At 41.7% G+C, this 18,251-nt stretch overlaps 2 protein-coding genes across 20 annotated transcripts in view; one reads left to right on the top strand and one right to left on the bottom strand.

Moving 5' to 3' along the window:
• The first annotated feature begins 223 nt into the window (after window positions 1-223).
• Window positions 224-10,208, top strand: thoc3 (THO complex 3). Its single transcript, XM_061788265.1, has 6 exons — window positions 224-441; window positions 4,970-5,126; window positions 5,957-6,161; window positions 7,871-8,032; window positions 8,922-9,022; window positions 9,120-10,208. The coding sequence occupies exons 1-6, from the start codon at window positions 262-264 to the stop codon at window positions 9,278-9,280; spliced, it is 966 nt and encodes a 321-aa protein (XP_061644249.1). The 5' UTR covers window positions 224-261; the 3' UTR covers window positions 9,281-10,208.
• A 2,533-nt stretch (window positions 10,209-12,741) lies between these two features.
• zgc:66433 (uncharacterized protein LOC321250 homolog) overlaps window positions 12,742-18,251 on the bottom strand; it is a 50,928-nt gene continuing 45,418 nt past the window's right edge. For 18 of the 19 annotated variants that reach the window (XM_061786635.1, XM_061786636.1, XM_061786643.1 and 15 more), the window contains 6 exons: window positions 18,132-18,235; window positions 17,638-17,791; window positions 17,444-17,562; window positions 17,006-17,099; window positions 15,386-15,547; window positions 12,742-14,664 (listed from right to left, as the gene is read on the bottom strand). In XM_061786635.1, the coding sequence (XP_061642619.1) occupies window positions 14,165-14,664; window positions 15,386-15,547; window positions 17,006-17,099; window positions 17,444-17,562; window positions 17,638-17,791; window positions 18,132-18,235 (1,133 nt within the window). In that variant the 3' untranslated portion in view covers window positions 12,742-14,164. The remainder of the gene's footprint in view (window positions 14,665-15,385; window positions 15,548-17,005; window positions 17,100-17,443; window positions 17,563-17,637; window positions 17,792-18,131; window positions 18,236-18,251) is intronic. The other variant, XM_061786650.1, reaches the window with a different exon arrangement.

Below are 18,251 nucleotides of genomic sequence, written 5' to 3'. Positions count from 1 at the left end.
CAAGATTTAAAAAAATAATATTTTCAAATATATGCCTTTTTTTCGTTCGGTAAATAGATAGATAGGCAAATTATATTATTTTTTTGAATTAGTTCAAGGCCTATATTTTATAGGATTATACCTATATTTTATGAATTATATCTAGTTTTATAACAACAATAATAATAGTAATAATAATAATAATCTCTCTTTGTCTCTCTCTCTCTCTCTCTCAGTCCCACTTCCGCTTCCTCCCTTGCGACGTCACGCAGTTGAGCCAAAATGGCGTCGCGCTACTACCAGACGATGCAGGAGAGTTTCAAAACGAACAACAAAAGTCGCGAGTTCCCGGCGCATTCGGCCAAAGTTCACTCGGTGGCGTGGAGCTGCGACGGCAGAAGACTCGCGTCGGGATCTTTCGACAAAACCGCCAGCGTTTTTGTCCTGGAAAAAGACCGACTGGTGAGTCCGGGTTCGTCCGTCTTGAAAACGATGAATGGAAACCAATGAGCGACCAGAAAGATCCACTACATTTAGTTACACGTTTATTATTAATATTATTCTTAATAATCATGTTAAAGTTTCTTGATTAACATAATTAGTTTATTGTAAAACTACTAGAAAATGTGATAAATGAAGAACAAGGTGACGAAGTCGGCTTGGGTTCTAAAATGACGGAAATAATTAGGCACGCCATTGTATTAAATTAAGAAAGAATACATGACCAAAGCACAAATATTAAAACACATAGAGCAACTTTAAAAGTTAGTATTGACTAAGATTATTGATATTTTGGCATCAAACCCTAGTTTGAAACGTTAAACCCAGCCTTGAAATCCCCAATTTTAAACCCTATTTTGAAAGCCCCAACTTTACCATAAAACCCAAATTTGAAACTCTTAACCCTGGCCTGAAACGCTATTATATAACCTCAAACCGAGGCTTGGACCCAAATTCAAAACCATAAGATTCAATCGCTGATTTGTAACAATAACAATGACTTAAAACACTAACTTTTAATATGCCTACCTCGACTTGAAACACTAACCCTTGTTTAGAATGAGCCCGCCTTGGAACCCTACTTTGTAACCACCCAACCTTGGCATGAAATCCAAATTTGAAACACAAAGCCTTATTTGAAACCCCCAGCCTGGCTTGGACCCAAATTTCATAACCCTGACATGAGCTTGAAACTCTAATTTGATACCACGACGCTGGTTTGAAACACTAACCCTTGTTTAAAAGACCCACACTGTCTTGAAACCGTAACCCTTGTTTAGAGCCGTAACCCTGGCTTTAGTTGAAACCCAAATTTAAAACCCTACCCTAAAACCATGATTTGAAACTATGGCTGCAGCTATCAAATATTTTTAGAATCGATTATTCTACCAATTATCTTCTTCTTCTTCTTCTTTTCCTTTCGGCTTGTCCCGTTAGGGGTCGCCACAGCGCGTCATCCTTTTCCATGAGAGCCTATCTCCTGCATCCTCCTCTCGAACACCAACTGCCATCATGTCTTCCCTCACGACATCCATCAACCTTCTCTTTGGTCTTCCTCTAGCTCTCTTGCCTGGCAGCTCCATCCTCATCATCCTTCTACCAATATACTCACTCTCTCTCCTCTGGACGTGTCCAAACCATTGAAGTCTGCTCTCTCTAACTTTGTCTCCAAAACATCGAACCTTGGCTGTCCCTCTGATGAGCTCATTTCTAATTTTATCCAACCTGGTCACTCCGAGAGCGAACCTCAACATCTTCATTTCCGCCACCTCCAGCTCTGCTTCCTGTTTTCTCTTCACTGCCACTGTCTCTAATCCATACATCATGGCTGGCCTCACCACTGTTTTATAAACTTTGCCCTTCATCCTAGCAGAGACTCTTCTGTCACATAACACACCTGACACCTTCCTCCACCCGTTCCAACCTGCTTGGACCCGTTTCTTCACTTCCTGACCACACTCACCATTGCTCTGGACGGTTGACCCCAAGTATTTAAAGTCCTCTACCTTTGCCATCTCTTCTCCCTGTAGCCTCATTCTTCCCCCACCACCCCTCTCATTCATGCACATATATTCTGTTTTACTTCGGCTAATCTTCATTCCTCTTCTTTCCAGTGCATGCCTCCATCTTTCTAACTGTTCCTCCAGCTGCTCCCTGCTTTCACTGCAGATCACAATGTCATCTGCAAACATCATGGTCCACGGGGATTCCAGTCTAACCTCATCTGTCAGCCTATCCATCACCACTGCAAAAAGGAAGGGGCTCAGGGCTGATCCCTGATGCAGTCCCACGTCCACCTTAAATTCTTCTGTCACACCGACAGCACACCTCACCGCTGTTCTGCTGCCCTCGTACATGTCCTGTATTATTCTAACATACTTCTCTGCCACTCCAGACTTCCGCATGCAGTACCACAGTTCCTCTCTGGGTACTCTGTCATAGGCTTTCTCTAGCTCTACAAAGACACAATGTAGCTCCTTCTGACCTTCTCTGTACTTTTCCATCAACATCCTCAAGGCAAATAATGCATCTGTGGTACTCTTTCTAGGCATGAAACCATACTGTTGCTCGCAAATACTCACTTCTGTCCTGAGTCTAGCCTCCACTACTCTTTCCCATAACTTCATTGTGTGGCTCATCAACTTTATTCCTCTATAGTTGCCACAGCTCTGCACATCACCTTTGTTCTTAAAAATGGGCACCAGTACACTTTTCCTCCATTCCTCAGGCATCTTCTCACGCGCTAGAATTCAATTGAACAAGCTGGTCAAAAACTCCACAGCCACCTCTCCTAGATGCTTCCATACCTCCACAGGAATGTCATCAGGACGAACTGCCTTTCCATTTTTCATTCTCTTTAATGCCTTTCTAACTTCCCCCTTACTAATCATTGCCACTTCCTGGTCCACCACACTTGCCTCTTCTACTCTCCCTTCTCTATCATTTTCCTCATTCATCAACTCCTCGAAGTATTCTTTCCATCTACCTAGCACACTGCTGGCACCAGTCAACATAGTTCCATCTCTATACTTAATCACCCTAACCTGCTGCACATCCTTCCCATCTCTATCCCTCTGTCTGGCCAGCCTGTATAGATCCTTTTCTCCTTCTTTAGTGTCCAACCTGCCATACATGTCATCATATGCCTCTTGTTTTGCCTTTGCCACCTCTACCTTTGCCCTGTGTCGCATCTCAATCTATTCCTTTCGCCTCTCCTCGGTCCTCTCAGTGTCCCACTTCTTCTTAGCTAACCGTTTTCCTTGTATGATTTCCTGTACTGTGAGGTTCCACCACCAAGTCTCCTTCTCTCCTTTCCTGCCAGAAGATACACCAAGTACTCTCCTGCCTGCTTCTCTGATTACCTTGGCTGCAGTGGTCCAGTCTTCTGGAAGCTCTTCCCGTCCACCGAGAGCCTGTATCACCTCTTCCCGAAAAGCTGCACAACACTCGTCCTGTCTCAGCTTCCACCACATGGTTCTCTTCTCTGCCTTTGTCTTCCTAATTTTCCTCCCCACCACCAGAGTCATCTTACACACCACCATCCTATGCTGTCTAGCCACACTCTCCCCTACCACTACCTTACAGTTGGTAACCTCCTTCAGATTACATCGTCTGCACAAGATGTAATCCACCTGTGTGCTTCTACCTCCGCTCTTGTAGGTCACCCTATGTTCGTGCCTCTTCTGGAAAAAAGTGTTCACTACAGCCATTTGCATCCTTGTTGCAAAGTCTACCACCATCTGTCCCTCCAAGTTCCTTTCCTGGATACCGTACTTACCCATCACTTCTTCATCACCCTTATTACCTTCACCAACATGTCCATTACAATCTGCACCAATTACGACTCTCTCTCTGTCTGGGATGCTCAGAACTACATCATCTAGCTCCTTCCAGAATTTCTCTTTCACCTCTAGGTCACATCCTACCTGTGGGGCATAGCCACTAATCACATTACACATAACACCCTCAATTTCAAATTTCAGCCTCATCACTCGATCTGATACTCTTTTCACCTCCAAGACATTCTTAGCCAACTCTTCTTTTAAAATAACCCCGACTCCATTTCTCTTCCCATCTACACCATGGTAAAATAATTTAAACCCTGCCCCTAAACTTCTAGCCTTACTGCCTTTCCACCTGGTCTCCTGGACACACAATATATCAACCTTTCTCCTAATCATCATGTCAACCAACTCCCGGGATTTTCCTGTCATAGTCCCAACATTCAAAGTCCCCACATTCAGTTCTAGGCTCTGTGTTTTCCTCTTCTCTTTCTGCCGAAGAACCCGCTTTCCACCTCTTCCTCTTCTTCTTCTTCTTCTTTGACTTCGACTTCGACCCACAGTAGCTGAATTTCCAACAGCGCCCTGCAGGTTGACGGCGCCGGTGGCGGACGTTGTTAACCCGGGCCACGACCGATCCGGTATGGAATTCTTTGGATGAACGCTCATATTTGTTTGGCAAGGTTTTAAGCCGGATGCCCTTCCTGACGCAACCCTTTGCATTTATCCGGGCTTGGGACCGGCCTACAGTTTGCACTGACTTGTGCCCCCCATAGGGCTGCATTTTTATTCTACCAATTATCACTTTGATTAATTGAGTAATGGGATAAAAAGTGTTTTGGTGAGAGGGGATGAGAGTGTAGTTGGCTGTTGTTTGCTTGGGTTTGGACTGTTTGTAATGGGGGTCGGCTGATATTAGCCCTTTTCAAATCTGCCCAATTTTATTTATTTATGCCGATGTTTGCTGTTTTCTTTTTACACATTACAACATAAGACGAAAATAATGACATTCAAACAAAAACAAAAAAACAACAACAACAATCCATATCGGTCAGACCCTGGTTGGTAATGGAATTACATTTGAATTATTCGATGAATCGTTTCAGCCCTATTTGAAATGATTCGCTAACCCACTGAGTCTTGAAGAACGGTTCGCACGCGGTCGCTCCATCCATAATGTTGCAACGTGTCCATGTTTGTGTGTGCAGGTGAAGGAGAACAACTACCGTGGGCACAGCGACAGCGTGGATCAGCTGTGCTGGCACCCCACCAATCCGGACCTCTTCGTCACGGCGTCGGGTGACAAAAGTGTGCGAATATGGGACGTGCGCACCACTAAGTGCATGGCCGTCGTCACGACTAAAGGTCAGATCACCGTTGCTGCCCCGCGCATTTGATTAATTGTTTCAGCTCTTGAATCAAGTAGAGGTGCAATAATTTATTGATAAATCAACAATTAATTGATGATCAAATTCATGAAGTATTTTGATAATTGAATAATCATTCACAGACCTTGTTTAAGTGAAGATTGTTAAAATTCCTCTCATTTCAGCCTCTCAACAGTAAATATTCTCTGATTTCAGTAGTCCTCCATGAAATCTCTTTAAAATTTTGGGAAATTAATAAAACTCATCTTTTTCACCCGATCTCGATCAGTTGAAAATCACGTGATCGAAAATCAGGTCGTTGAAACCCAAACTTGAATCTCCCACTTCATCTTAAAACCCCAAATTGAATCCTTGCCCATTTTTTCAAGCACTAACTAGAACCCCTCATCCTCTCTTGAAAGCATAATCCAGGTTTAAGACCCTAATTTGTAACCCTAACCCTTGCTTGAAACCCTAACATGAATCCATGACTTTGTCCTGAAACCCTTGTTTGAAACCCTCATATGAAACCTTACCTATAGTTTCAAGCACTAACTAGAACCCCTCTTCCTGGCTTGAAACCCTACTTTGAAACCCTAACACAGACTTGAAACCCTACTTTGAAAACACTGGCTTGCAAGCTGTCTTAAATTCCCTTTTTGCTATTGGATGGGTTAGCGTGTCAGGTGCCGACGTGACTTTTGACGAGTCACGATTGACAGCCGTCGGCGCCGACTTGCTCCCAGTCAGGTTGGCACGACGACATGTGGCAGGTACAGAAGTGCGGTTGATTTTATGTATTTTTATTTTCTTCTCCTCCCACCAAAGGCGAGAACATTAACATCTGCTGGAGTCCGGACGGCCAAACGATCGCTGTGGGTAACAAGGATGACGTGGTCACCTTCATTGACGCCAAAACCCACAAGACCAAGGCCGAGGAGCAGTTCAAATTTGAAGTCAACGAGATCTCGTGGAACAACGACAACAACATGTTTTTCCTCACCAACGGCAACGGATGCATCAACATACTCAGGTGATGAACACCGTTCCGCAAAACACAACGTTGATGTACTCAAGTGGTAAACGCCGTAACGCAAAACACAACGTTGACATACTCAAGTGGTGTACGGCAAAACACAACTTCAGCATAAACAGGTAAACACTAGTGATGCACCGAAATGAAAAGGACTGACTTCGGTACCCATCTCTAATCAACATACTCGCAAAATAGAACTAAGCACCATACTGCAAAAGAAAACCCTGTTTGTAACCATAACCTTGGTAAAAACCCTAATTCTTGTTTGAAACCCTAACCCTGGCTTGAAACCTTGTTTTTTTTTACACTGTAACCGTTGTTTGAAACCTTAATTTGAAATCGTAATCCCTGTTTGAAACCCTAACCCGGGAATGAAACCCTAATTGGAACCTTAACCTTAGGGTTTTAAACCTGGGTTTGGGGTTTCAAACCCAGGTTTAAAACCCTAACTTTAAACCATGCTTTGAAACTCCAACAACAAGCTGGCAATTTTTTTTTGACTTGAGTTCGTTGTCACATTTCTGTGGGGCCAATTATGTATTACTCGTGCACTCACTGTAGTTGTCTCGCCATGCTGCACTATTTGCATATACTGGCCACTCATGCCAGAGTAGCATCTGCTCCATTGCACACTGTTTGAGGAGTATCTGTAACATTTGCACAACCAACATTGTCCCAGATTATCGCACTACTCGTCACTTTAAACCGCATACACTCCTTGAAGTCTCAGCGCCTCTTGCACAATGGTCATTGCACCGGTCTATTGCGATATTAGTCATTCGAACTGCTCTAAGTGCTAGAGGACTCTGCATCTTTTTGCCCAATTGTTTTCTCCAAAGTGTTCTGTAAATTGACTGTCTGTTGTACTAGAGCGGCTCCAACTACCGGAGACAAATTCCTTGTGTGTTTTGGACATACTTGGCAAATAAAGATGATTCTGATTCTGATATTGGCGTCACACTCAAATTTGAAACCCTAACCTTGCCTAAAACTCTAAACCTGGGTTCAAACCCTAATTTGAAAACCCTAAACCTATTTCAAAACCCTAATTTGATCCTAACTCTAACTTTAAACCCGACTTTGAAGCCAAAACCTTTTCCGTGTAACCCAAATTTGAAACCTTAATCCTTGTTCGATCCTTAACCTTAATTTGAAGCCCAAATCCTCATTTAAAACCTTAATCCAATCAAAGCACACTCAAATTTTCAAGCCTTACCTTTCCTGAAACCCTAACCCTGTCTTCAAACCCTAATTTGAAACATTAAACCTAATTTAAAACGCAAATTTTAAATCCCTGATCCATGTTTGAAACCATTGTGCGTTTAAAAGCCTAACCCTGTATTCAAAACAAAATTTCTAACGCTGACCCTAATTTTAAACCCCTGACTTGAAGCCTTTAAAACGCCAATCTGTTTTTAGTCGAATTAAAGTCTGCTAGCCTAATGCTAACATTTGTAGTGACTGACGCGTTAATCGCGTGACACGAAGAATCGGCAATGAAATTTGTAATAATTGAATTTTATGGATTTGTTGTTGCAGCCCTACTTGAATCTCAAAATCCTAGTCTTTTTTCAGTTTTGGTCGATTGAATGTTGACTAATGCTAGCATTTCATGTGAAACGCCATAACCCCAAACCTGCCATGAGGCAAACCCTCATTTGGAAGCATTGATGAAACGATTGACGGATCGTGGCGTTGTCGCGCAGTTACCCCGAGCTGAAGACCATCCAGTCGATCAAAGCTCACCCTTCCAACTGCATCTGCATCAAGTTTGACCCGACGGGCAAATACTTCGCCACGGGCAGCACGGACGCTCTGGTCAGTCTTTGGGACGTAGACGAGTTGGTGTGCGTGCGCTGCTTCTCCAGGTAAGCGGAGCTACAAAACTAAAACACGTCCAACTTTTAACATCAAATAAATATTAATTAATTATTCATGATGATAATTAAGCTTGTGAATCAAATGTAAACTGCCATCTACTGTTGTCTTGTGATCTGACATAGTCGAAAATGATCTAGTTGAATCGAACATAGTCTAGCATGATAAAAAAAAATAATGTAATGGGATCTAATAAAATCCAACACATTCTAATGTAATCTAGAGTGATCGAAAGTAATTTTATGTAATTTAATGTAGTTTAACCCAAGGTAACAATTTGGTGCAATCTGACGAGTAATCTAATGTGATCAAATGTAATCTAATTAAATCAAATGTTGTCTAACCTGATGAAGTAGTCCAATGGGATCTAGTATCTAGTATGCTGTTGTGTAATGATCTATTATGATCAAACATGATCTAGCTTGATTCAACACAGTCTAGGGTGATCTACCGTGATCTACGATGTTCTAACATGATCAAAGTGTGATCTAACGTGATCTAGTAGGATATAATGGGGTATTGTGTGATCTAACGTGATCGAATGTGATCTAGTATTATCTAACGTGAACAAGTCGGATCTTATATGGTCAAGTATGATCTAATGTAGTCTAGTATGATCTAACGTGATCTTGTATATTCTAACGTGAACTAGTAGGCTCTTATGTGGTCTAGTATTATATAGTATGATCTAATGTGGTTTAGTATGTTTTAATGTGATCTAGTATGATCTAACATGCTCTAGCATGATCTAATGTGGTCTAGTATGATGTGATTTAGTATGATCTAATGTGTTCTGCTATGCTCTAAGGTGATCTAATGTGGTCTAGTATGAGCCAATGGAATCTAGTGTGATCTAACTTGGTGTAACGCACGCTTCAGGCTGGACTGGCCCGTGAGGACGCTAAGCTTCAGTCACGATGGGAAGATGTTGGCGTCGGCGTCGGAGGACCACTTCATCGACATCGCCGAGGTGGAAACAGGTTTGTACCGACTGGAAGTCACACAAACAGGAAGTCACACAAACGCACGCGAGGAACCAATGAAACAATTTGACGAGCTGTCGTGGTGTGTTGCCAGGCGAGAAGCTTTGGGAGGTTCAGTGCTTGCCCACGTTTACGGTGGCCTGGCACCCCAAGCGCCCCCTTCTGGCGTACGCCTGCGATGACAAGGACTGCAAGTACGACAACAACCGTGAGGCGGGCACCGTCAAACTCTTCGGCCTCCCGAACGACTCCTGATGCTGCAACCGGTCTACAGAAAGCCCTTCAAGTCTTACGACTAACCTTTTTCCGCCACTAGTGCAACTTTGGCCAACTAATATGCAAGTAAACCTTACTAGTAAACTACTGTGCTCCACTAGTAACACTAATAGACCCAATCAGTAAGCATGTTTTGAACTAGTATCCTCTTTATCAAGGATATCAAATGTTTTTTTTATTCAATGTCCATTATAGCCATCTTAAGATCCATATACTATTACGCTTTTTTGTCTTCACTAGTAGGACAACTGTCATACTAGTAGGACTACATGGTATGAGTGTGGCAAAACTTTGCACTAGTTGACAACTGTTTTCTACCTGTACTGAAAGTGACATAATATTCAACTAGTAAACATCTAGTGCTTCTCAAGTAGTACTAGTAGCATGCAGATGTCAGCTAGTGCAAAGTTTTGCCTCACTTGTAACATGTAGTTGTCCTACTAGTATGCCAAAGTTGGCCTAATAGTGCACTGGGTTTGCTTACTAGTGACGACAAAGAGCATACTGGTATATGGATAGCAAGGATAAATAAATGCTCGAACAACTTTATGAAAAAATGCTTGATTAGAACGCTACCAGTGCGTATGCGTACTAATTGGGCCCAATATTGTTATTACTGTATTGCGGCACAGTAGTTGACGAGTAAGTTTTAGTTGCCTATTAGTAGGCCAAAAGTAGTACCAGAAGTGGCAAAATGTAACAGTCATTGTATTAGTGTGCTGAATTGTCTTACTAGTACGTACAAAAAAATTACTAGTACCTCAAATGGCTTTCCATGGGAGTCGACCAATCAGCGAACATGTGTGTATGACATCATCACCTCTGCCTCCAGTAGGAGGCGCTGCTGTAAAATATTGTTTTTAATGTACAAAAATGTCAACTTTTGCTATTAAACATGCTTTTGTTACATTGTCTTTGCTGTGTGTTGATACATTCTATCTATTGATTTTCTTGATTGAGAGGTGATCAATTATGTCATGATGTGGAGGCGGAATCTTTGATCTGATTGGACACGAACTTTTCACTGTAAAATACACTCGGGGCATTTACGGTATATGTATATTATTACGTGCACAATCATTTTGAAAAATGGTATGTTACACAGCATTGTTTTTTTCCTCCCCCTGTATTTTCCATAGTTGATAACATCCCTTAAAACGGGGCTGTCAAACGAATTTTTGTCTCGGGCCGCATTGTAGTTATGATTTCCCTAAGAGGGCCGTTAGAACAGTGAAACCATATAAATGTTTAATCACCAAATCATATTATTACCATTACACAACAAATTGAGGGATAACTACTTTTGAAATCAGAAGACAAGGTGTTAGATAAATTGTAGAAGTTATCATTTGCTTAGCTTGCATTAGTATAATGGACAATTTTAGATGTCTCGCCTTCAAAAAGAAGACTCAGCATCATCCGATGGAAGGGCGCCTGGACCAAGGACGTGATCGGATGTGGTCGGGTCGTGACAGGTGTTGGTTCAATATTATGTGTTGTGTCTTATTACTTAGAATACTATGTCTGGGAAAAACCCTCTTATTATCAAATATTATGTGTCGTGTCTTATTGTTTAGAATACTATGTCTGGGAAAAACCCTCTTATTATCAAATATTTTGTGTTGTGTCGTATTGCTTAGAACATTATGATTTGTAAATCCCTCCTATTTCAAATAAAAGCAGGAGCGAGGGGGGGGGGGATTGTTTAGAGCGTGTTGAGAGGCTGTGATCTGAACAATCTCCCATACGCCCTCCTCATGAGAAAAAGAAACCAGCGTCTTCATTCCTTTTGTGTCTATTTTTTATAATGTTGGGTAAGATAAATCCAACACAAGGATAATAGTTTGTTCAAGTATTGTTTAAGTTACTGTAGAAGAAGGGTTTGGTAACAGAAAAATGCAATACCTCAACATTATTGTTTATTATTATGACAATTTGGGTACAGATTTTAGCAAAAGTCACGGAAGTTGACGAGCATGATTTCCATAGAGTGACTCTCTAACATTGACAGTAAAAAGTGTCAATTTCATTAAAAAAAAAAAAAAAAAGGTTTTGTCATGAGTGTTTTGTTTGACCCTGTTTTGTATCCGCTTTGTCCATATTTGGCTAAGACTTCCCCCTTTCCTCCAATTGGTTGCCTACGTGTAGAAGACCCACTTGTGAGAGCAAACGTGTTTGTCATGCGCTGACTAGGACAGACTGGCCTAGTGACATTGATCAGCTCAAGAAATTCGAATAACCCGATTTCAGGCCTCTCGGCAGAAAAATGTCTGGAACTCAGGAATGCCTGGATGATTTGAACTCATATTTAACATCAGGCACCATAGAGCAAATATAACTCCCAAATACGAGAAAAAGTTCATTTGGTATAATATGGGATCTTTTTAAACATTTCATTGAAATCTATTTTTCATTATTACATATTGTATTTGTAAACTAAACTAACCAATATATTTTTAATAGTATTCCTTGCAAGTTCATTGAAATGACCAACAATTGGTTCAGCTCAAAAGTAGTTTTTGAATTAAACGCATCTGGTACAGCTATGTATATAGCTATACATATAAAGGTAATTTGAGGGAAGAAAATTCAGAAGTGTGTATAAAACTGGTAGCCTAAAAGAAATAACTGAGTTTCAAAAAGGTTGGTGACCCCTGGCGTGGAGGATGCCATCACCTATCTGATTCATCGTGCTCACTCACACCTGGATGATAGTAGCTCTTTGATTTCTCCAGTGTCTTCAATAGCATCCAACCTTTTCTGTTTGGTGAGAAGCTGCTTCGGGTAGGTGTCTCATCATCCAGCATCTCCTGGATCACTGACTACCTGTCAAACAGGCCCCAGTTTGGGGAGCACCCTGTCGATTGTGGTGATCAGTGATGTTGGAGCACCACAAGGAACTGTTCTGTCTCCATTTCTGTTCACCATGTACACGTCGGACTACCATTACAACTCTGGCATCTGTAGAAGTTCTCGGATGACTCTGTGGTGTGGAGTGTATGAGGGAAAGACGAGATGGATTTCAGAGAGCTAGTGAACAACTTTGTGGACTGACTGGTGCAGCTGGAATCATCTGGTCCTCAACGTTAGCAAAACTAAAGCACGAGTTGTGGATTTTAAGAGGACTATGTGTAATGAGGAATATTGCGGCTGTGAGAACCATTCACACACACACTCAAACTATCACTGAGTGAGAACGGAACCCATGCTGCTTGGACAGAAGTCAGGCAAGTTTACCACTAAAGCATGCTGCTTTTTTCTTCTCCGTTTTGTCGATCATTTGTTTTAAAGTGTGAAAACTCCAATGGGTTAACTATTAATACTTGCAAAGGTATGCTAAGACTACTGCATGGTGATGTTTTTAATCAGAGTGAACCTGCATTATGATTGTTGTTCGTGTGAAAAGATAGCATGCGGATATATAGAATAGGACATAAAAACACAGAAAAAATTGATTTTATTTATTTACTGCACCATTTATGTACACAAAAATACTCAAAAGTTAATACGAAATAAAAAACATACAACTGAATATCTACTGTGAGAAAGATTAATCTGATGCCAATAGAATGTCTCCTGCCGTCCTTGATAGTTTTCTCTGCATTAGCAGAGCATCAAAATCTCCAAATGGCTGAGTGCTGCTTTTGTATAAGATTTTCTGTATCATTGACATACTGTACATTTGGTAGTGATTACAAATCAAACAACCCTCATAAGGATTCCAACATGATACTGCAGTAAAAAAAAATAATAAAATGACTTAAATCCATGTATTAAACACTTTAAGATCATATAACTTGTGGAAACAAAGATTTAAAAATACATTGACCACCTGAAAAGTTGTGCTGGCCCCTTAAGGAAATGCAGATTAGAACATTTAGATGAAACACCAGCAGCACATTTTTGGTCAGTTAATTAGGTGCTGTTCAAATCTGGTTAAATTCCTCAAAAATGTGACTTTGTGACCTTACAATAAATCCTAAAATAAGCACACAGTCTTGGCTTTGACTTCGTCTGTCTTGGCCTCTGTTAGGGCAGGAATCACTTTGCAGTGCCTCCATCGCTTTCATGCCAAGGAATATTCAAGAAAGTTTATAAAATATGTGATTACGAGAATAAATTATAGTTACGAGGAAAAAAAAGTGTAACTTGACAGGAATAGTGGTAATATGAGGAAAATAATTATGTATGAGCATGAAGTCGGCGCTTGAGATTTTTCCCCCCACAAGAATAGTCACATTACCGTAATACGAGTATAAACTGTTTTACAATGACAACATTTGAGGATCTTATGGAACCAGAAATGTTGAGATTTCCCGACTTATATATACCGTAGCAGGTCTGAGGCTCTTGCATTTATATTTCTTTGGGAATTTTGACATTCACTTGTTAAAATTATGCTTACTTTCCCTCAACAAAATAAAACTTTATTCCAAGATTACACGTGATTTTTCCCTTGGAATTTTACTCTCTTTTTTTGTTTGTTTGGCCATTATAGTTATTCAGCATCTCTCACAAAATTGTATTATACCTAATAATACCTCTTTTCTCAAACAGGCACTTTATTAGACACTAAAAGTGCACACCTGTGGATAAACCTTTCAAGTTATCTACATCCGTATATACTGTCTTACCCTGTCATTGATGTAACATTGCTGTACAATATAGGGAAATAAAGAATTAGTGTGAGACATGCATAGAAACAAGAAGCAAGAGAGAACAATAACATTTCATTAATGTGCAAATGCATTGCGGTCCATTCAGACTCTCGGTAGAGTCAAGTCATCAAATGTGAGCCTTCTGGACCTTCAATGCACAGGTCACACTGGACCAGAGTACCGGAGCTTCTGTAAGCCACGGCTGTCACTGAACTATCTGAGGCATCTCGCTCCAGGCTTTGGCCTTCTTCTTGGCCAGAGCCATCCATGGTGGCTCATCCTGGGACAAAGACGGAGGCGGAAGACTGCGCTGAGATGCAGTCGATGGACCAGAAAGTGCTGGAACTCTTGAAGCTGGGAGTGGAGGGTTGATTCTTGATGAAAAAGGAGGCGAGGTGAGTGCCAGGCTCTGGGTCTGCGCTGGCTTGAATTCTGCAGAGGTTTTGGACAGAGCAGACGGGTTGGAAGTAGGAGGAGGTTTTATGGTAACTGGAACAGGAATAGGAGGGGATAAGGATCGATGGGAGGGGGCGGCCTGTGGTGCAGGTTTGGACGTGGCCAAAGGAAGTGGTGGTTTGGGGTTTACAGGGCAGGGAAGAGGCTGAGATTTAGGCGGTTGAGGTGGCACTGGAGTCACAGGGGACAGAGACTTCTTGGTCTCATTTTCTGTAGATGATGAAGGCTTACTGATCTCTGACAAACTCACTACAGGAAAGAAAAAACAAAACAAAACATTGTGAGCATTTCTGAAGAAAATGCAGGTGACTGTTGTTTGAAGAAATCCGTTGTCTTGTTTTCGTTTGGCCACAGTGTGTCATCCTTTTCCATGTAAGCCTATCTTCTACATCCTTCCCTCTAGCACCAACTGCCCTCTTGTTTTCCCTAGCTACATCTATCGACCTTCTCTTCAGTCTTCCTCGAGCCTGGCAGTTCCATCCTCATCAGCCTTCTACCAATCTACTCACTATCTCTCCTCTGAACGTGTTCGAACTATCGAAGTCTGCTCTCTCCATCTTTGTCTCCAAAACATCTAACCTTGGCCATCCCTCTGATGAGCTTATTTTTAATCTTATCCAACTTGATCACTCCTACAGCAAACCTCATCATCTTCATTTCCGCCGCCTCCATCTCTGCTTCCTGTTGTCTCTTCAGTGCCACTGTCTCTAATCCGTACATCATGGCTGGCCTCACCACTGTCTTATAAACATTGCCCTTCATCCTAGCAGAGACTCTTCTGTCGCATAACACACCTGACACCTCCCTCAACCTGCTTGGACCCGTTTCTTCACTTCCTTAGCACACTCACGATTGGTCTGGACTGTAGACCCCAAGTATTTAAAGTCCTCCACCCTCGCTATCTCTTCTCCCTGTAGCCTAACTCTTCCCCCTCCACCCCTCTCATTCATGGACATATATTATGTCTTACTTTGGCTAATCTTCATTTCTTTCTTTTCCAGTGCATGCCTCCATCTTTCTAACTGTTCCTCCACCTGCTCCCTGCTTTCACTGCAGATCGCAATGTCATCTGCGAACATCATGGTCCATGGGGATTCCAGTCTAACCTCATCTGTCAGCCTATCCATCACCACTGCAAACAGGAAAGGAGGTTAAAGGCTGGTTCACTCATTTATGTTGAGCACTACACATTTATATTATTTCATTTGAGATGAGGCCCGCGACTAAAATGAGTTCAACACTCGTGCTATAAGAAGTAAATTCAGTGCAGAAGAAGCTGACATCAATGTGTAAAGGATATCACCACATGGGCTCAGGAACACTTCAGAAAACCAATGTCAGTAAATACAGTTCGGCGCTACATTCATAAGTGCAATTTAAAACTCTACTATGCAAAGCAAAAGCCATTTATCAACAACACCCAGAAACGCCGCCGGCTTCTCTGGGCCTGAGCTCATCTAAGATGGACTGACGCAAAGTGGAAAAGTGTTTTGTGGTCCGACGAGTCCAAATTTCAAATTGTTTTGGAAATTGTGGACGTCGTGTCCTCCAGGCCAAAGAGGAAAAGAACCATCCGGACTATTATAGACGCAAAGTCAAAAGCCAGCATCTGTGATGGTATGGGGCTGTATTAGTGCCAATGGCATGGGTAACGTACACATCTGTGAAGGCACCATTAATGCTGAAAGGTACATACAGGTTTTGGAGAAACATATGCTGCCATCCAAGCAATGTCTTTTTCATGGACGCCCCTGCTTATTTCAGCAAGACAATGCCGAACCACATTCTGCACGTGTTACAACAGCGTGGCTTCGTAGTAAAAGAGTGCGGGTACTAGACTGGCCTGCCTGCAGTCCAGACCTGTCTCCCATTGAAAATGTGCGGCACATTATGAAGCGTAAAATACGACAACGGAGACACCGGACTGTTGAACAGCTGAAGCTGTACATCAAGCAAGAATGGGAAAGAATTTCACCTACAAAGCTTCAACAATTAGCTCCAACTTTTTTGGAACGTGTTGCAGCCATAAAATTCCAAGTTAATGATTATTTGCTAAAAACAATAAAGTTTATCAGTTTTAACATTAAATATCTTGTCTTTGTAGTGTATTCAATTAAATATGTTGAACATGATTTTCAAATCATTGTATTTATGTTTAACAACGTCCCAACTTCATTGGAATTGGGGTTGTAGTTATGGTTTCCCTCAGAGGGCCGTTATGACTGTGAAAACCACATACATGTATAAACATCTCATCATGTTATTGCTTACAGTATGCACAACAAATAGATGGATCACTAGTTTTGGAATCTGAAGTCAAGGAAAACACAGTTCAACTACTACTGTGTTCAATTTATTTTCAAAAGGCGATTGGTAACAAAGAAAAAGTTTGCAATAGCTCAACACTACTCAAAGTGAAGATTACAATGTCAAATTTTGGTACATATTTTAGAATGAAAAATGCACACGAGTTGCTTTAGCTGACCAAATAAAATGATGTGGCAGCCTGGGCCTTGAGATTGGCACCTGTGCTGTAATGCATGTGTGTGTGTGTGTGTGTGTGTGTGTGTGTGTGTGCGTGTTTTCTGACCTCTTCCAGTGAATTCAGGTGTTTTGGTACAGAGTTCCTTTTTCAATGCTGAGCTGACGTACGTAGGCACTGAAGACTTTCTGTCTTGTTCCTCCTGATGATGACAAACAAGAGAAGCACATTCATTTGTATAAACAACTCAAAGTGTATGTTGATGTCAATCACGTATGCATATGCAGTGGAAGGGGCATGGGTGAGTCTAGGATCAGAGGTTGAGGGGTTTTGGGATTCAATGAAGGGGTGCTTAAAATCAGAACCCCACAAAATGGTCTGGAAACACCTATGGGGAAGGGGGGGAATTTGGGGACAAATTTTACTGCTCAAACAACGCGCGCGCACACTCACAAACACAATATTAAGCCTTACAAAACAAGTTCGCCATGATGAATATTGTTATAGAATTATGTTTTTAGAATGAACATTAAACTGGTGACTTACCTTCTTAACTGTCATCTCGTCCAGTGAATTCTCTTTATAGATCTTTTGTTTCTGTCTGGCCACGGAGATCCAGCTGGGACCGTCAGATCCAGCAGAAGCACCAGGTGCTGCAGCAGGCTCTAAACGGGCAACACAGTTGGTTTCATTCGAGCTTGTGTGCCAATGGTAATTTGGGCCCGACTGTGTGTATCTACCTGAGACACGCTTGGTTTTCACCCCAGTGTCCCCGTGGACATCTGGTTTCTTGGGAAGGGCAGGTTTGGTGCCCACTGGTTGACTTATGGAGGGTTTGAAACTGGTCGCCTCAGCTTTACAACTAACAGGCTCCACTGGAGGCTCAATGGGTGCCTAAAATGCGGGCACATCAAATGCCGTAAGAGGTACATAGTTCATAGCTGCATGGTGTATTTCCGCCACTAGGCGCCCCCAGATAAACACTGTAAACATTTCAGTGGGTCTCACAGTTCTCAGAAAGAATGTGTGCTTTATTATACAGTATTTATTTTTTTTTATCTGGGATTTATTCATAGTTAAGAATAAAAAACAAACCTCCAGAATGCTTAAACAGTTGTGCCAAAATAATCACTCTCTTTGTTACAGCTTTACAATTCAATGTCTTCAGCGCTATTATTGGCATAATACATTTTAGGACTTGTTAAGACATCATGAATAAGAGATTGGTTTGCACCTCTGTATTTTCCTCTTCCGAGCTGAAGCGGTGCAGAACTGCTGTCTTCCTCAGACGAACTCCAAAGGGAGAGTGGTAGTTTCCCTCTATCACAACAGAGCTACCTATAGATAGACAACA

This window comes from Phyllopteryx taeniolatus, chromosome 10 (genome assembly GCF_024500385.1).
Source record: "Phyllopteryx taeniolatus isolate TA_2022b chromosome 10, UOR_Ptae_1.2, whole genome shotgun sequence".
Classification (NCBI taxonomy): domain Eukaryota; kingdom Metazoa; phylum Chordata; class Actinopteri; order Syngnathiformes; family Syngnathidae; genus Phyllopteryx; species Phyllopteryx taeniolatus.
This window is presented reverse-complemented; position numbering and strand designations above follow the sequence as displayed.